We start from the raw sequence: 16447 nt of genomic DNA, 5'->3' as shown, positions 1-16447 counted from the left end.
AAATGAAACAGAAAACAAAGAGAATTACACTTTGTGGATTTGAAACAATTACATAGCTTAGGTTTTAAGTTTGCTAGCTTAATGCTAACACAAAAAAGTGTCGATGTTACGGTGCAGATTGAATGTAAATTGGAGAAACACGTAGGCAATTCAGTTGATGAAGAGTGACAAAAACGGTTTAATCTATTTAATTTTGTCATTACTAAATGTTTATATAAAATACAATATTTTCCTCAATAAAATACACATTACAACATTTTCTGGGGGGTGAATTTGTGTTTTCCTGTTCAGGGAATTAAGCTATGTTCTTATTGGGTCTCACTCACCAACCAGGTTAACAATTGCGGAGTGTTGTTTTGTTCCATTTGGCTGTCATGTCACTTGAAAGTGTTTCTGGAGTAAAATATTAATTAGCGCAGGCCATTCTCTTCCTAAATGAAAGTGGCCCATTGTTGTGCGAGGATAGCCTCCAGCCTTCAAGCCAGATGTGAAAATCTCAACTCAGCTTTAATGCGAGCAAAGTGAAATTTGAGCGGATAATCACGAAGCATCCTTCTGTACAGGCAAACGCTGCTATGAAAGCGTAGAAACAGGCAGCACTCTAATCACTGACAAGACACTCATCTGGCTTAAAAGCAAGTTTGCACCCTCAAGCCACTGACAGCGATGTCACATGTAATTAGCAGTTCAATACAAATGAAAGCGGAACGGCGCTTGAAAATAATCACGCCGCCCAATCAAGTTGTTTGACAGGGCTCGTGATGTATGCATGCTGGAAAAGTTGACGCTTTGGCTGTTTGTCTTCATCACTCAGTCTTGAGACAAAAACATCCTGACATGGACTACCTCGTCTCATATTGATGCTGACATCCTATCTGAAATGAACTCCCGTAAATAAAATAGGGAGACCCTGCTTTAACCTTTTTCTTGAAGTGCTTGATGTGCAACTGGGGCCGTACAGTGAGTCTCTTGCACCAGCAAGATTTGCATCTCTTCTTGCGGCTGCAGAAAAATAATTTCCAAATACACTGAGTCCTTGCGATACGGGTCCAATTTGTTCCATTACTCTGATGCTCATTTACACAATTACTGTACTAAACTGTGACATATATATTTGTGCTTGAAAGTTTACCCTAAAGGTATGTAAACTTTCAAGCAGAACTGTACCTTATTTCAATGCTTGCTAAACATGTTTGTGGCACTATTTTTTTAAACACACTTGTAAAATAATACAAACACATTTAAACACATATATTGAGAGATGGCAAGATAAACACATAACACAATATTGTACAGTGTACCGATCTCTTCATGTGTTTCCAGTAAGCAAATCTTGTTTTTCCTAAACTAACAAACTTATAATCTCACAATATACAGAAAACATCATAGCCAAAGATCTACATTATAAAGTGTAGCTATGGCCGTCACTTTCTGTAGGCATAAAATGCAGGATTAAAGAGGATTTGACGTTTAATAATCTTCAGCACAAAACAAAGCTGATCTGGAATATTTCCTGCTGTCATTCTTCTTCTTTCAAATTGACACAGTGGCAAATAAAATAGTGTGCTGCCATCCAGTGGTCGACAATTGTGCAGATAGATCATTTTCGCACCAATTCACGAGAGAGCAGTAGTGCAGTCATGGTGACACAACTTTGAATGAGCAATGATGTAGAAAGTCTTGAAAGTGTCTATTGCTGTGGAATATTGATCAGCAACATTTGCGAGGTGCCTCTATGGAATTTTGAGTTGTTTAGGTAAATGAAGGGCAAGAGGGAAGAAGCTATTGGAATGTTTGCATGTTTTAGTGTCCATAGTTCAATAGTGACCACCTGAGGGAAGGCCACTAATTGAATATACCCCAACAGTTGAGTCAGAGTAACTCTATCTAGTTTCCTTCAAAACACTCATTCATTTCTATGTCATCATGTCACTTGTTTTCCAAACTTTCCCGATGTTTTCTCACATCCTGCAGCAACATCATTTCATAACCTTGAATTGAAAACAGAAACAAATATTGTTTGTATTCCACATTTGTATTCACGGTAAACCTGAACTCTTCAGAGTCATCCTGGAATTTTTTTTTTTTGAACATGTTCAAAGAGCGACCCTGAGGTAGACAAAGCTGCATACCTCCTGTTGTTTTCCCATCAGTGGTTCCAGGACCTTGTGTAACAGGTCACAACCTGCAGCCATTCGTCACTACCAAGATATGGATTATTTCCCAAGAGAAACAAATTGATTCAACACACCTCAAAGCCATCTCGTAATTGCCTTCTCCAAGATGCCGATTACAACAAATGAAGGCTGTATCTGAACCCAATTATCAAAAGATTCATCCTCAACCCCGAGTGTCTGGAAAAATTGAGACCTTCACTGCCGAGCTCTCCTGAAGTAAAGTCAGAGCGGATGCGGGCTTTTCAGCACATTGCCAGACGGAGTTATTCATGGCGTGAGCCGGGCTCGAAAGTAGGCCAGCCCCGACAACAAAAGAGGCGCAGGTAGTTGAGAGGAAACCCAAATCCCCCGGATCCATTATTGAAGGCTTTGTGTGGCCATCCTGATTGTCACTTACCGAATCAAGTCCTCATCACATCCACGTTACTCAACCATAGCCTGCTAAATTGCCTTCGCACTAAGTGTATCCCTGGTGGCTATAATTATGAGAATTACGCTCAACAGCTTTTTGTCTCAAACGGAGACGTGTCATTTGTTGGGGTTGGATGTTGCACTCGGGCTTGTCAATGAGATGCAACGTTCAAAAGCCGACGCTCGGTTCCCGATGAGGGCGTTAATAAATCATTAGGGCGGCTAAAAATAGAGTCGCCGAGCAGCTGCTGAAATTGACTTCATGTATTTTATTTATGTTAAAGCAACAGGAATTAATTATGGATGTTTTGTGACATTTAATGGGTGGGTGAGAGGGCGAGGAAATTGGGTCAAGCTCAAACGACGGCACGACGGCGGTGATTAGAGACACTATAAGGGAATCGCTCGGCCCGCACTGCTACACTTTCTCCTTCGCTGTTTTCCTTGGGTGTGATGAATGTGAGCGGGCGGCTAATGCTTGCCAGCCAACCGCTGCACGCTCAATAAATCACCTGTAAAAGGGTCATTGTCGCCGCGTTGAAGGTATCAAAATCTCATAAAAAAAAAAAAAAAGCGTCTTCCGCTCGTGTTGCGCCGCACACCAAACAGGCGAGTGTTGCTATGGAGACCGGCTACAACCAAACACAAGGTGGGGAATCTCTGGTGATTATATCCTACGCCATGGGCGCACGCTGCTTTTATTGGTTGCCCTTCTATCTCATAAGGAACTCGCATAAAAATGACACATTGCTACAGCTCTGTAGAACAGCGTGCTCACAGATCATTCAGATACTCATATGGTTACTAATGCATGGCGTGCAGGCTCCATGCCTCCCCCCACAGAGAAACAGGAAGGGATGCAGAGTGTGTCAATATTGGCTGCATGATGATCTCGCCTCTGAATTGTTGGCGTAGATCAAAAGACAAAAGCATGGCGGCTATGTAAATGTGCCAGCGTCCTGTTCAAGAAATTACCATTAGTCATGCTGTTTACAAAAAGTGTATGCAAATAACGCCGTTGCTTCATTTCCTTCCCTCGGTGATTCCGTCTCGCCGCCGCCCTGCAGATTCCGCCTGGTAGCTATAATGTGTTTATTACGGTGTCTTCCGCATAGCAGCGGCAGACTGAACGTCGGGACAAGTGACGTGCCGTGCTTTTAAATGGGCTAAATTAGTGCCCTGATTCCCACCTAGGGCACCGTGAGAAATCATCGGGAGCGCTGTGGGAGGGGAAACAATTTCAGTTTGATTTGTAGGAAAATTATTCTTTCATAATTGCAAATATATCTTTGTGAATCGTTCCCCGCCAATTATATATATATATATATATATATATATATATATATATATATATATATATATATATATATATATATATATATATATATATATATATATATATATATATAAGGGGTGTTAAAAAAAATCGATTCGGCGATATATCGCGATACTACATCGCGCGATTCTCGAATCGATTAAAAAAAATCGATTTTTTTTTTTTTTAAATTTTTTTTTAAGAGCTCAGAATTGTTCATTCGGTAGTCTTACCGATTCAACGTCTTATCATCATTGCCTTTTTTTGTGTGTGTGTGTGTGTGTGTGTGTGTGTGTGTGTGTGTGTGTGTGTGTGTGTGTGTGTGTGTGTGAATCGATTTTTAAACTTCCATTTTTAATGGAAAAATATTCAACAAAACGTCTGACTTCGGGTTAGGATTCACACCTTGAGCATGGAAGAATGTTATATGAACGGAACATTAAGCCTTAATATTTTATTTTAATGCTGTTCAAACATGAAACAGATTACAACCTCTATAAGACTGAAATTTCAGATAAATAAATACATTTTCATATAAATCTTACACTCTACAAGCTTACTGATTAGTATTTTCTAAATTTGAATGAAAAAAAATCGCAACGATCGACTTATAAATTCGTATCGGGATTAATCGGTATCGAATCGAATCGTGACCTGTGAATCGTGATACGAATCGAATCGTCAGGTACTAGGCAATTCACACCCCATATATATATATATATATATATATATATATATATATATATATATATATATATATATATATATATATATATATATATATATATATATATATATATATATATATTAGGGGTGTTAAAAAAAAATCGATTCGGCGATATATCGCGATACTACATCGCGCGATTCTCGAATCGATTCAATAATCGGCAGAATCGATTTTTTTTTTTTTTTTTTTTTTTTTTTTAGGATTCACACCTTGAGCATGGAAGAATGTTATATGAACGGAACATTAAGCCTTAATATTTTATTTTATTGTTGTTCAAACATGAAACAGATTACAACCTCTATTAGACTGAAATTTCAGATAAATAAATAATACATTTTCATATAAATCTTACACTCTACAAGCTTACTGATTAGTATTTTCTAAATTTGAATGAAAAAAATCGCTGACATATATATATATATATATATATATATATATATATATATATATATATATATATATATATATAATATGTTGCATCAATTATATGTGAATTTTGGCTACTTGTGGACGGGGCCAGTCCCAATCAACTGTAAATAGCGGGGGTCAACTATACAGCGAACAAATATGTTTCAAAAGAGTGGATGGATATGGATATTGGATCAATATGGATATTGGTCTATCTTCTGATTGGATTGGCGATCCGTTACCCTTTTTTTTTTTTTTTTTTTTTTTATCCTGAACGTTTAAAGTCTAATTCCGTAAAATCCTGTCAATAACAGACACCCGTTTTTAATATGCCCTCCTTCCAAAAAAAAATCATGCCTAAAAGCATGTTTTTCTCTGTACTTGTGTATAATACAATCCCCCGATTTGCTGCTATTCTTTATCTATCCCATCTAAACAATGTGACAAATTTCCATTTGTTATTAATCAGTGCCAAACATTTTAGAGCGTATACACCAAATCTACCAAATGAAAGAATAGACTCTCCTTTCTGCCGTTTTCCTTTTATAATTAGTAGTCAAGAATATGCATCCATTTCTCCCATTGGACTCTCGAACTGTGTTGATCTCATATCTAAAATGGGGCAATGATGTCATCTACAGGTGGTTTTGCCAGTAAAGTTGTTTCCAAGTTTGAAATTTACAGTGGAGTAGAATCAGACATTCCCCCGTCCTTCCCCGTAGAGAAAAAGGTCATTGACAAGTATACTTGTCAATGGCAGTACAGTAAGCCCCACGTATAACTCCCCGCCTCCCCCACCTCAATTTGGGATATATTTTTCTGCAAAAAAATAAATAAATATAAAAAGAGTGTTATTCATATATGTCATATATGGAGGCGGCACGGTGCCTGACTGGTTAGCACATCCGCCTCCCAGTGCAGAGGATGTGAGATCGAATCCGGGCTTCGGCCTTCCTGGGTGGAGTTTGCATGTCCTCCCATGTTTGTGTGGATTTTCTCCGGGTACTCTGGTCCCCCCCACATTCCAAGGACATGCTTGGCAGGTTGATTGAGCACTCTAAATTGTCCCTAGGAGTGATTGTGAGTGTGAATGGCTGTTCGTCTTTGGCTGACAAACCAGTTCAGGGTGTACCCCGCCTACTGCCCGGACGGCTGCAATAGGCTCCAGCACCCCCTTGACGCTTGTGAGGAAAAGTGGCTAAGAAAATTGATGGATGGATGGATGGATGGATGTCATATATGGACAATGTGTACACATATTAATCACTATCAAAAGGCATGAAGTGATGCTAGCTCCAGATTTAGCATAAAGGTAATTTCCATCTGTAGTCCATCTATTGTTAGATTTCCCTCGTTGCTACTGAGGGAATGCTGTCATTTCTTTTCCTGCGCTAAGTAATACGCTTGCGCCAATCGGGATTTCTCTCTCCCATTCACATCTTTTACAACTCGGCACACCAATATATTATTGTTATATTTTTGTCTGCCTCTCTGTTTGGACTGGTGGCTGGGGGACCCCCTGGTTTGAAAGGATTATCACACCGCTACTGTGGCATTAAGTCACTGGGAGTGGCTTGATGCTTCTTTTTTGAATTGCTCACTATCTGCAAAACTGCTGCTTGTTGAGAAATGAGCTGAGTTGACTGTTACCCTGCAGTGCTTATTCTGTCCTCACTAGACTGTGACTGCTCTATCCAGACAGACAGTTAACAGAAGAGATGCTTCTTGTAGTTTTTAACTCTTTAATTTATTTAACATTTTTTTCCAACTAAATTAGCATACACCAATCACAAAATGTAAAGAAATAATAATCACACCAACTTTTATGTTGTTAAGATATGCGTTCTGAATTTGAGTAGATAAAACAACCAAGAGACACTAGCTTCGTGAGCAAACTCAAGTCCGCTTAGCATAAGAGGCTAACGAATGCTAAAGTCTTCAATGATTGTTTTTTACCAAGACTTTAATTTCTTGAAACATTCAACTGGACTTACTGTTTCCTTATAGCTTTCAGAAGGTTTTTGCAATTGAACACAAATAATTACTTACAGCCTTACGTGGGCCAACGCTCTTCAGGAGTGTTATTGAAAACTGATGTCAACTCAAGTGAGTCAGACACAATACACTTTTCACCACGAGACGGTGCTAAAAGTCAATATACATCACTGAAAATAAGACATAACAAAACTATGACATTATAGTACTCGTATTACGAATTTTCAAAGTCAAACAAAAAAAATGATATATTTATCTGGGAAAAAAAGGTGTAAGTCTGGTGAAAGGACAACTAAATCCATCCATCCATCCATCCATTTTCTTGACCACTTATTCCTCACAAGGGTCGCAGGGGCTGCTGGCGCCTATCTCAGCTGGCTCTGGGCAGTAGGCGGGGGACACCCTGGACTGGTTGCCAACCAATCGCAGGGCACACAGAGACGAACAACCATCCACACTCACACGCACACGCACACCTTGGGACAATTCGGAGCGCCCAATTAACCTGCCATGCATGTCTTTGGAATGTGGGAGGAGACCGGAGTACCCGGAGAAGACCCACGCGGGCACGGGGAGAACATGCAAACTCCACCCAGGAAAGCCGGAGCCTGGACTCGAACCGGAGACCTCAGAACTGGGAAGCGGACGTGCTAACCACTCGACTACCGTGCCGCCCTGTTGCCATTCATACATCCTAATAACTTGAATGATTTCCTGCAAGGATATCCGCTTCACATTTCACACTGAGTAAGTCCATTTGTGAGTAAATGGAGACGAGATCATCATTTCAGCATGGGTGTTTGGCCGGGTGATTTGTTTTCTGAAAAATGGATGCCTTGGCTCTCCATAAAGGCTTAGAAACACTTGACAACAATGTAGGCTACCCTCCTCTAGTGATTCTTTTAAGAACATAATTAATAGTTAAACAACTGCGTGATGCGGATTGCGTAAGATCACAATGGCAAGAGGAGGATGTGAAAGGTGTTATGTAAGCGAGGCGGCGCGTGATGCCACGGAGGAATGCAAGCGGGCGCCTCACATCAATGGCGGTCTCCTGAATGATCTGAACACGGAGCGCGCTGAAAGCCTTTCACAGGCGGCTGCGTGCGGCGCTGCAGGAAGACAAATGAACGCGCTGTCAAAAATGCAAAAAAACGTTGCCAGTCATTCAACGCAGTCGCATTCGCATGCAGACGATTGTCGGAGCTCAGACGCTTCACGCCGATCCGGCGCAAGCTGCGGAGGCCCAACGAGATGCCTGACATGACGGAATGTCGAGGTGGAGAGACTCAGCTCGGGTCTATCAATCTTGTCAGGAGTGGAAGTGGGAAGGAGGCTGATGACGGCATGGGAGTCGCCAGCGGTTGACGTTTATGTCCTTCAACCGCATTTGTCTCAGGTTTTGCAGCCGCAGGTTGGATTGGATGATGTTCCACTGTGATTAATTGCTCTTGTCGCGCACCAAGGTTATTTGAGCTAACGAAATCACAAATTTAAAATTGAAGGAAGAAAATTCTAAAATAAAAACTTAAACATTTATAAATACATTTAATTATTTCACATTTCAAAGACTAAATTTGGGGCAAAATGCTTTGATCTTGGTCGGTCGGTAGGCTTTGTTAGCTATGCAGGGTTTCCCCCAATGCTCTATAGGCTTGGCGGGCCACCAGGCGGAGCTTTCTGGCATCAAGTAAATAGTTCAACTTGTAAAAACAAAAAAAAAACAAAAAAAACAACCTGTATTCGCACTTCAAAATGTTTGCTTTGTTCTTCTTTACCGCAAAACTGATGTTTGTGTTTGTTTATGTACAGCACTTTGTATACAGCAACGCCTGTTCTTAAAGCGCTTTATAAATAAAGTTGAGTTGAGTTGAGTTGAGAATATACAGTCTCCTGGCTGTTATTAATAATATAGCGAGCATAAAAGATAAATGAGCCGGTGAAAGTTCCCATCATTACACATATTTCCTTAACTGCTTATTCCTCACAAGGGTCGTGGGGGTGATGGAGCCTATCCCAGTTGGCTTTGGCCAGTAAGCAGGGTACAATAATAATAATAGTAGTAGTAATAATGATGATAATAATAATAATAATGCATTAAACGATTTGCTTCCGAAAATGATTAACTCATTCACTCCCAGCCATTTTCACTGAAGCAACCCACTTTGTTCCTGGCTGTTGAATTTTGACTGATTTTTGCAAAGCCCACAGAATATTGTGTTCTATTGTTATAAAAACATGGAACCTACCAAAAGAAAGATTAGAGTCATCATCAGGAAGAAAAGTATATTTGTATCCATTTTGCAGCAATTAGCATTAAAATATCGCAAAGTTTCATCAATATTCACATTCCTGGTGAAAACACTGTCAAAAAGAGCTTGTTGCAACATGGCTGATCGCTTATACTCTGCTGCCACCTGCTGGCCTTTTTTGTTATAACTGCCATTGATTTAAGCCACCTCATCATGCTGCATCAAAGCCTTCTGTATGCTCTTGACGTGAGTGTGTAATAGAAAACAAAGTGGCTGCGCTGAAACACCCAGTGAGGCGTGGAGCTGCCTGTCAAATTCGGCAACATTTTAAATTCGACTTTCCAAAGCACAAAAATGAAGATGCGGCAGTTTTTGCGCCGAGCGCATTTGCTCCTGTGAAAATAGAGCCCAAAGTGTTGAAGTAGAAAAATGAATTGTCTTTCATTTTAATTCATGCTTACTGGCTTTTTGGTCAACCTCTAAGACCAAACATACCATATATAATAAACCTGATTTTGTTTATTATATGAGTTGAGGTAGGGTAGACGACCTTGATAAAACAATAGCACATTGACGAGCAAGCACATCATCGAGGAAAGAGAGAGAGAGAGAGAGAGACAGAGAGAGAGAGAAATCGCAATTCGATTATATTTCAAACTGTTTCAGCCCTAGTTGTTGTTACGGTTTCGAGGTGGAGTGAGAGATGTGAACCCAAATGTGAGGAGACTGAACAGACAAAGGAAATGACTAACGTAGGGTGATTTATTGACAAGTGGGCAGGAAAACCAAGACTTTGACTAGACGGGACTGGATGTGACAGAACTGGATTTAACGTGACAGAACTGGACTTGACGTGATAGAACTGGACTTGCCTTGCCTTGATGTGACAGAATTGTACTTGACTTGCCTTGACGTGACAGAACTGGACTTGACTTGACGTGACAGAACTGGACTTGACAGAACTGGACTTGATGTGATAGAACTGGACTTGACTTGACTTGCCTTGACGTGACAGAAATGGACTTGACGTGACAGAACTGGACTTGACAGGACTCGACTTGACGTGACAGAACTTGACGTGACGTGACAGAACTTGACGTGTCGCGTCGCATTCTGTCGCGTTCTGTCGCAGGACGTGACGCGACGTGACGGAAGCTTGACAACACAGCTCAAAGCTTAATAGACGAGACAGAATGACCCACATAACACCAGCAATGCACCCACACCAACTGGACAAACACAACAGACTAAATACACCAACACTAATGACCTAAAGAGTCACACTTGGGGGGGGGACAAGTGGCTGAGGGCACTGATTGGTCACACACTGGGAAGGGAAGACACACTCAGGTGGACGTGGTTAGACATAACGAGACAAGGGAAGAAATGAGGACTACATGACAAAAACACCAACCACAGACAAACACACCCAAACAACACCAACAGAAAACAAAATCCTAACCCCACCGAACCAAAACATGACAGTTGTTGGTAGTTTTTACCTTGGGAGTGATGTTGGATGACGTTTCACCATCATTAAGCTTCATTTGCATCAAATCCAAAACCACAGTTTGAATTCCACCCAATTCAGACCCATTTTTGACACTCGTTGTCCTTAATTAAACTCTGTTTTTTTTATGTGTGTGTGTTTCCTCCAAGCTGTACATCCAGACGACGACGCTGACCATCTCCATGAACCTGAGTGCCTCGGTAGCACTGGGCATGCTCTACATGCCCAAGGTGTACATCATTATCTTCCACCCCGAGCTCAACGTGCAGAAGAGAAAACGTAGCTTCAAGGCGGTGGTGACGGCCGCCACCATGTCGTCGCGCTTGTCGCAGAAGCCCAGTGAGAGACCCAACGGAGAAGCCAAGACTGAGCTGTGCGAGAACCCGGCCGCCGACCCCATGAGTGAGTAACCTTTACGTCTCGTCAAGCAGACACAAAGCTTCATAACGCTGCGATAAACCTGACAGCTATATCTTCCTTCCCTCGGCAAAGCGTGTTTTGTTGAACTTCGAGGAAATGTCACAGGATCTGCATTTCTATCTGTGCTACTGAGGTTTTTTAAACGGTTTCCCGTGGAGGGTAAAAGTGATATGTCTTTTTGCTACTTCCCCTGCCTTTCTTAGACTTCCTTTCTAGCGCCTGGAAATCCCATTTGGCCAATTTAATTGCTTGTGCGTCGGGGTAAAAAGTATGTCTAATGCCTATAGAACAGAGTTTCCGTTATCTCCAAGACCTTTAACCCGAGTGCGCCGGAGGAAGAGGAGGGACGGAGAGATTTGAAGACAAAGTAGTCGAATTGAGAGTTCTATCAATGGAATGGAAGCGGATAATCCGTCTTACTCAGACCGCCAGGCTCGGACTCAACGTGATCAAAATGATTTGTTCGGTTTGGGTGTTGGTGTGCGGTCGAAATAAGACTGTTGGGACACATTTAATGAATTCAGTTGTTAATTATTAATTTGTTAACCTTGTTAGACACCTTGGTCGATTAGTTGTACTGTAGCTGACGTGGGAAATTCGAGGAAGGCGCTTTTCTGTGCGGCAGTGCACAAAGGAAAGGAAGGAAGTAAAGGGCTGCCTGGATGAGTTTGCTGCGGAAAATTTGCAAGCAAACGACTTTGGGATGAACTCAAACTGAGATTGTGAGCCAGCCTCTGATCAATGACCTCCCAAATTGTCGCCTGTCGGGCACAAACACCAATTGAGGTCAATTTCATATTTTTTCAATTGATACAGTTGGTCTGTCCCCATGTTGTTTGTGGTTTTGACACAATATTAACCAATTGAAAGGGTTGAAAATAGCTTGAATGCAATTCCATTTAAGTGTCATGGACTCCGCCTCTCGTAAAACTCCGCCTCTCGTAAAACTCCGCCTCTCGTAAAACTCCACCTCTTTCTCATTCCATGGAAGCTTTTTGCAGCATTATATCGCCTCAAGTCTGGATGTTTTTCTTACATGTAATAATAATAGTAATAATAATAATAATAATAATAATAATAATAATAATAATAATAATGCATTATATTTATAGGTGCCTTTCTAGACACTCAAGGACACCGTACAAATTAAAAACGATTTAAATTCTTCTACTATGGATAGACTGATTTTCGGTGCCAATGTTTGCCATTTTGACAAATATCAGCATTGGCGTTTTCACAAATCTGATTTCACAAAATTTTGTTGACATTTTGGAAAACAATTTACAGTAGAAATCATTAGTGGACTATTTACTTGCAATTTCCCTGCAATTTGTGTTATATTTAAACAAAGCTGTCAATTCTTTATATGTTTAAAATTTAAAGACATTATTATTTTTTTATTTTTTTATTTTTTTTGACGCTAATATTTTCTCTTTTACCGCAAATGAACATCGGCTTGAAATATCGATTATCGGTCTCCTTGACTACTAATAATCGGGAACGGCCTTGAAAAAAAACGGTCTATCACTATTTTTGACATTAATGAGTGAAACATTATGATACATTTGATTAGGAATATTCGTTCGAATGGATTGCTGTGATCCTCCAGTATTATGCTGCTTGGTCAGCTCATCGTAGGGCTCGGCAACACATTGTAATATAAACACGATTTCAATTTCGGCTTCTCATGATCAAAAAAAAAAAACGTCTAAAGGCAACTTTCTTCTTCTACTCGTTTTTTCTCAATGCGTGCACCACACTGCCCTTAAGAGGCCAAGGTGCGCAAAGCAATAACGTTCTTATTTAAAAATATATTATTTTATTCCATGATTGTTCTTACCAATTGTATTTTGGTATTAAATAAATACTAAATTTCGAAAATGTAATTGTGTTTATTAATCAGGATTTCAATATCAATTAAAAAATATAATAATAATCGTGATCATTAATTTTAGCGTTTTATTTTCTGCATCATTCATGGGTCTTAAGAATTTTGAGAATGCATTTTGGGATTGTTGTTTGCTTTAGTGTACTATGCAAATTTTCATGTCTGGTCGAGGTGACTGGTGCTCGTACCATTCTAATCAACAACATATTGTAAATGAGCATTTTTGGCATATGAAATTAGTTTTATTGACACTTCCTGTTGGTGCAACAGTCATGAATCCAAAGCAAGTCGCAGTGACAGACCAGGTGGCTTTTTTTATTTTTATTTTTGGTCTTTCTAATACTGTCTATTCAGTCAAGTATATGGACTACTCAAACTCCGCACAATGTTTTCTTTTATTTTATATATAAAAAAATTAATAACCTGGAAATTCTTCGAGTCTGTGTGCATGTAGACTTGCCTTTCCTCAATGTCGGAGCACGGTGCTGCCTAGCAACAAAAGTCATGCAGTAGGCGAGAGTACTGGAGTTTGTTTATGGCGTCTGTTGGTGCCCTATTTTTATTTATTGATCCTTTTTAATATATAAAAAATTGCCACAGTAGCACGCTGACTGAATATTTTGTACATCCGACTCACCGCTGTGACGTTCAGTGTTTAAATCTGGCTTCCAGCCTTACTGTGTGGTTTGCGTGTTCTGCCCGCGCTTGTGCTTATGCCCTAAATGCCCAATAGTACCGTACCGTACCACATATTCTTCTATGTCACTATGTTTGCTGATTTTTTTTTTTTAATCATTATTATTATTATTATTTTACATTCCAGGGACACCATAACTCCCAGATAACTGATGCCGAAAATGAAGTCCACGACTCTTAACGAGTACAAACAGCATCGGAAATATCACTGAAGGTGTCCCAAAACTTTCAAATTGAAAAAAAAAAAAAAACACATAGTCAACTGTGCGTTTGTCACTGGAGGCAGGCCAAACGTATCTCAGATGCTGATGATTGACGGCTCATGCAAATCACACATCACATGGGCCAAACGCCCCCTCTCACCGCAACGCTTCCAATCGCACGGCGCCATCACGGCGCCCACTGCGACACCAGCACCTCCAAAGCACCCAATGATGTCTACGGGATGACAGCTATTCCCTGGCACGTCTCCAAGCAGCCAACAGTTGTCATACTCATCTGTCACCAGCCCAATGTGCTCGTGCGCTTTTCCTGAACGCGCGCGTCAACGCGGTCAGTCGGGGACTTGCTACATCAAGAGATCTCGTATGAATTGCGCACAAAGCCGATGGGGCGATACTTTCTCCGCAGGGGCTGGGGTGGTCCAAACCTCAGCATCTGTCACGACGCAACATCAAAAGTCCCCCGAGCGGGTCATTTGGTCTACAGGATGGCGTCCCAGAAGTGCATCATGTCATCTGCTCTGTGGGCCTTTCACCTCTACCAATGTCTTCTCGCCTCATCTCTTCATCCCGCACCCTCACCTCCCTCATGCCCCCTTTTTTTTCCCTTTTTCTTTTTTTCTCCAGCAGCAGTGCAAGTGACATTTATTAATGGCGAATTTATGTGCATGACCGCCCCGAAACCTGAACTGTGGCTCCGCCGTCCCCGGAGAGTGTCCGTCAATGCCTGTAACCATCAGAGCGCCAAATACCTCGCTTTCAGGGCCTGTCAGCCCTGGAGGAGACCACTCGGAGTGATTTATAGGATTATGAAGATGAGCGCTTGTGCACATTGATGTGGACTAATAGCTTCACACAAAAAGCGAGATTGGCTCCCTTTTCAAATGGTCATCCTTCAATGTCATCAACTTAATCCGCAAACGTCATCCAGTGGCGCCTTGACATACGAGGTTTTTTTGGTTCTGTAACATAAATCAAATCTCAAATCATCTTTCCCCATTGAAATGGATGGAAATGCCATTAATCCATTCCAGCCTGCCAAACAATATTACGTGTAGGGTCCAGCAACCGATACGGAATTTTTAATGCAAGACTGATTTTTGACAAAAAAGAATACAGTACAGATTACTGAAAAATTATATATAAATGGATATATGATACATATATTATTCCATCGCAGTCATAACTTTTGATATAGGTCCCCAATATGCATTATGTGGCCCAATGCATTTAATTAAGGATTTTACAAGGACATAAATTCTTGTCATATGTGTCGATGTCACATTTATGTGTGATATATGTTGCACTATTTGAATCTATTCTACTTTTCTTTTTTTGAAGGTTTTGTGGAAAATAGTGACTAGGTTTTTTTTTTCTTCAATATTTTAGATTTTTCCCACTTTTCCACTGTAATATGAACCCCCATATGCCACTGTTTTTCATGGGAAAAACAAATTCTAAGCAGTTTTTAAATATTTTTGGGGGGTTTGTAAACATTTTTTTAGGGACGCACAATATTAAGGTGGCCGATAATTATCGACCAATTTGACATCAAACAGATAAACCAGATAGTCGAGAACTCTGCTGATAATTATCGGCAATTTGATTTCATACAGATAAACCATATAATAAAGAAATCCTGCAATAATTATAGACATGCCACGTTAGTCCATCTGTTGTGGTTGTGGCTCATATCAATAAAATTTAGCTTCATGGTGCTTTACATACATTGAAACATTGTGCAAAGTTTATACAACATTTATTTGTATTCAAGTTAATTTTGCAAACAATTATCAGCTTACTTATCGGTTATCAACATCGGCACATCTGAATTATTGGTTTATTGGTATCTGTTGAAAATAGCATTATCGTGCATCCCTAATTTTTTTCAATGTTCTTTTTCTCTTCTTTTTTTTTTTTGGGGGGGGGGGGGGGGGGGGGGGGTAATCAACGGGGCACTCAGACTATTTACGGCCTGCATGTGGCCCACCGGTCGCCAGTTGCCCATCTCTGTGGTATAGCTTTATGCGGAAATAATGACACCATTGTTACTTCTGTACAACTTTTGAAAATGGTTAGAGTACATAAAGGGGAAAAAAACACAATTTGTAGTGGATCTTCAATCACACTTTTTTTTTAATTTTTTTTTTTATATATAGTATGACAAATTCACATCTCAAGCCACCACTGTACAAGTAAATGAGGCAGGCAAGCACAGATGCGCAAAAACAGAACAAACATTCTTGATACTTTTACGGTCATGTTTATCTCATCAATTACTTAAAAAACAAACGAGAGCTATAACATATACAGGAAACAGAGGCGACTATGAATCCTGTTTGTAAAAGAGTATAAATATTAAAGGCAGAAAATAAACCCAAATTGACATCCACTTGCTCTAAAGGATGGCTGGCTGCTGTTCCTGAA

The 16447-nt window shown here is 40.3% G+C and overlaps 1 protein-coding gene across 3 annotated transcripts in view; it reads left to right on the top strand.

The window, feature by feature from the left end:
• The window catches only part of LOC144013980 (metabotropic glutamate receptor 7-like), a 159791-nt gene that overhangs the window by 141135 nt on the left and 2209 nt on the right, over nucleotides 1–16447 (top strand). For all 3 annotated transcript variants that reach the window (XM_077513428.1, XM_077513430.1, XM_077513429.1), the window contains exon 9: nucleotides 10945–11197. In XM_077513428.1, coding sequence (XP_077369554.1) covers nucleotides 10945–11197 — 253 coding nt within the window. The remainder of the gene's footprint in view (nucleotides 1–10944; nucleotides 11198–16447) is intronic.

The sequence above is a fragment of the Festucalex cinctus genome, chromosome 2 (assembly GCF_051991245.1).
Source record: "Festucalex cinctus isolate MCC-2025b chromosome 2, RoL_Fcin_1.0, whole genome shotgun sequence".
Taxonomy (NCBI): domain Eukaryota; kingdom Metazoa; phylum Chordata; class Actinopteri; order Syngnathiformes; family Syngnathidae; genus Festucalex; species Festucalex cinctus.
This window is presented reverse-complemented; position numbering and strand designations above follow the sequence as displayed.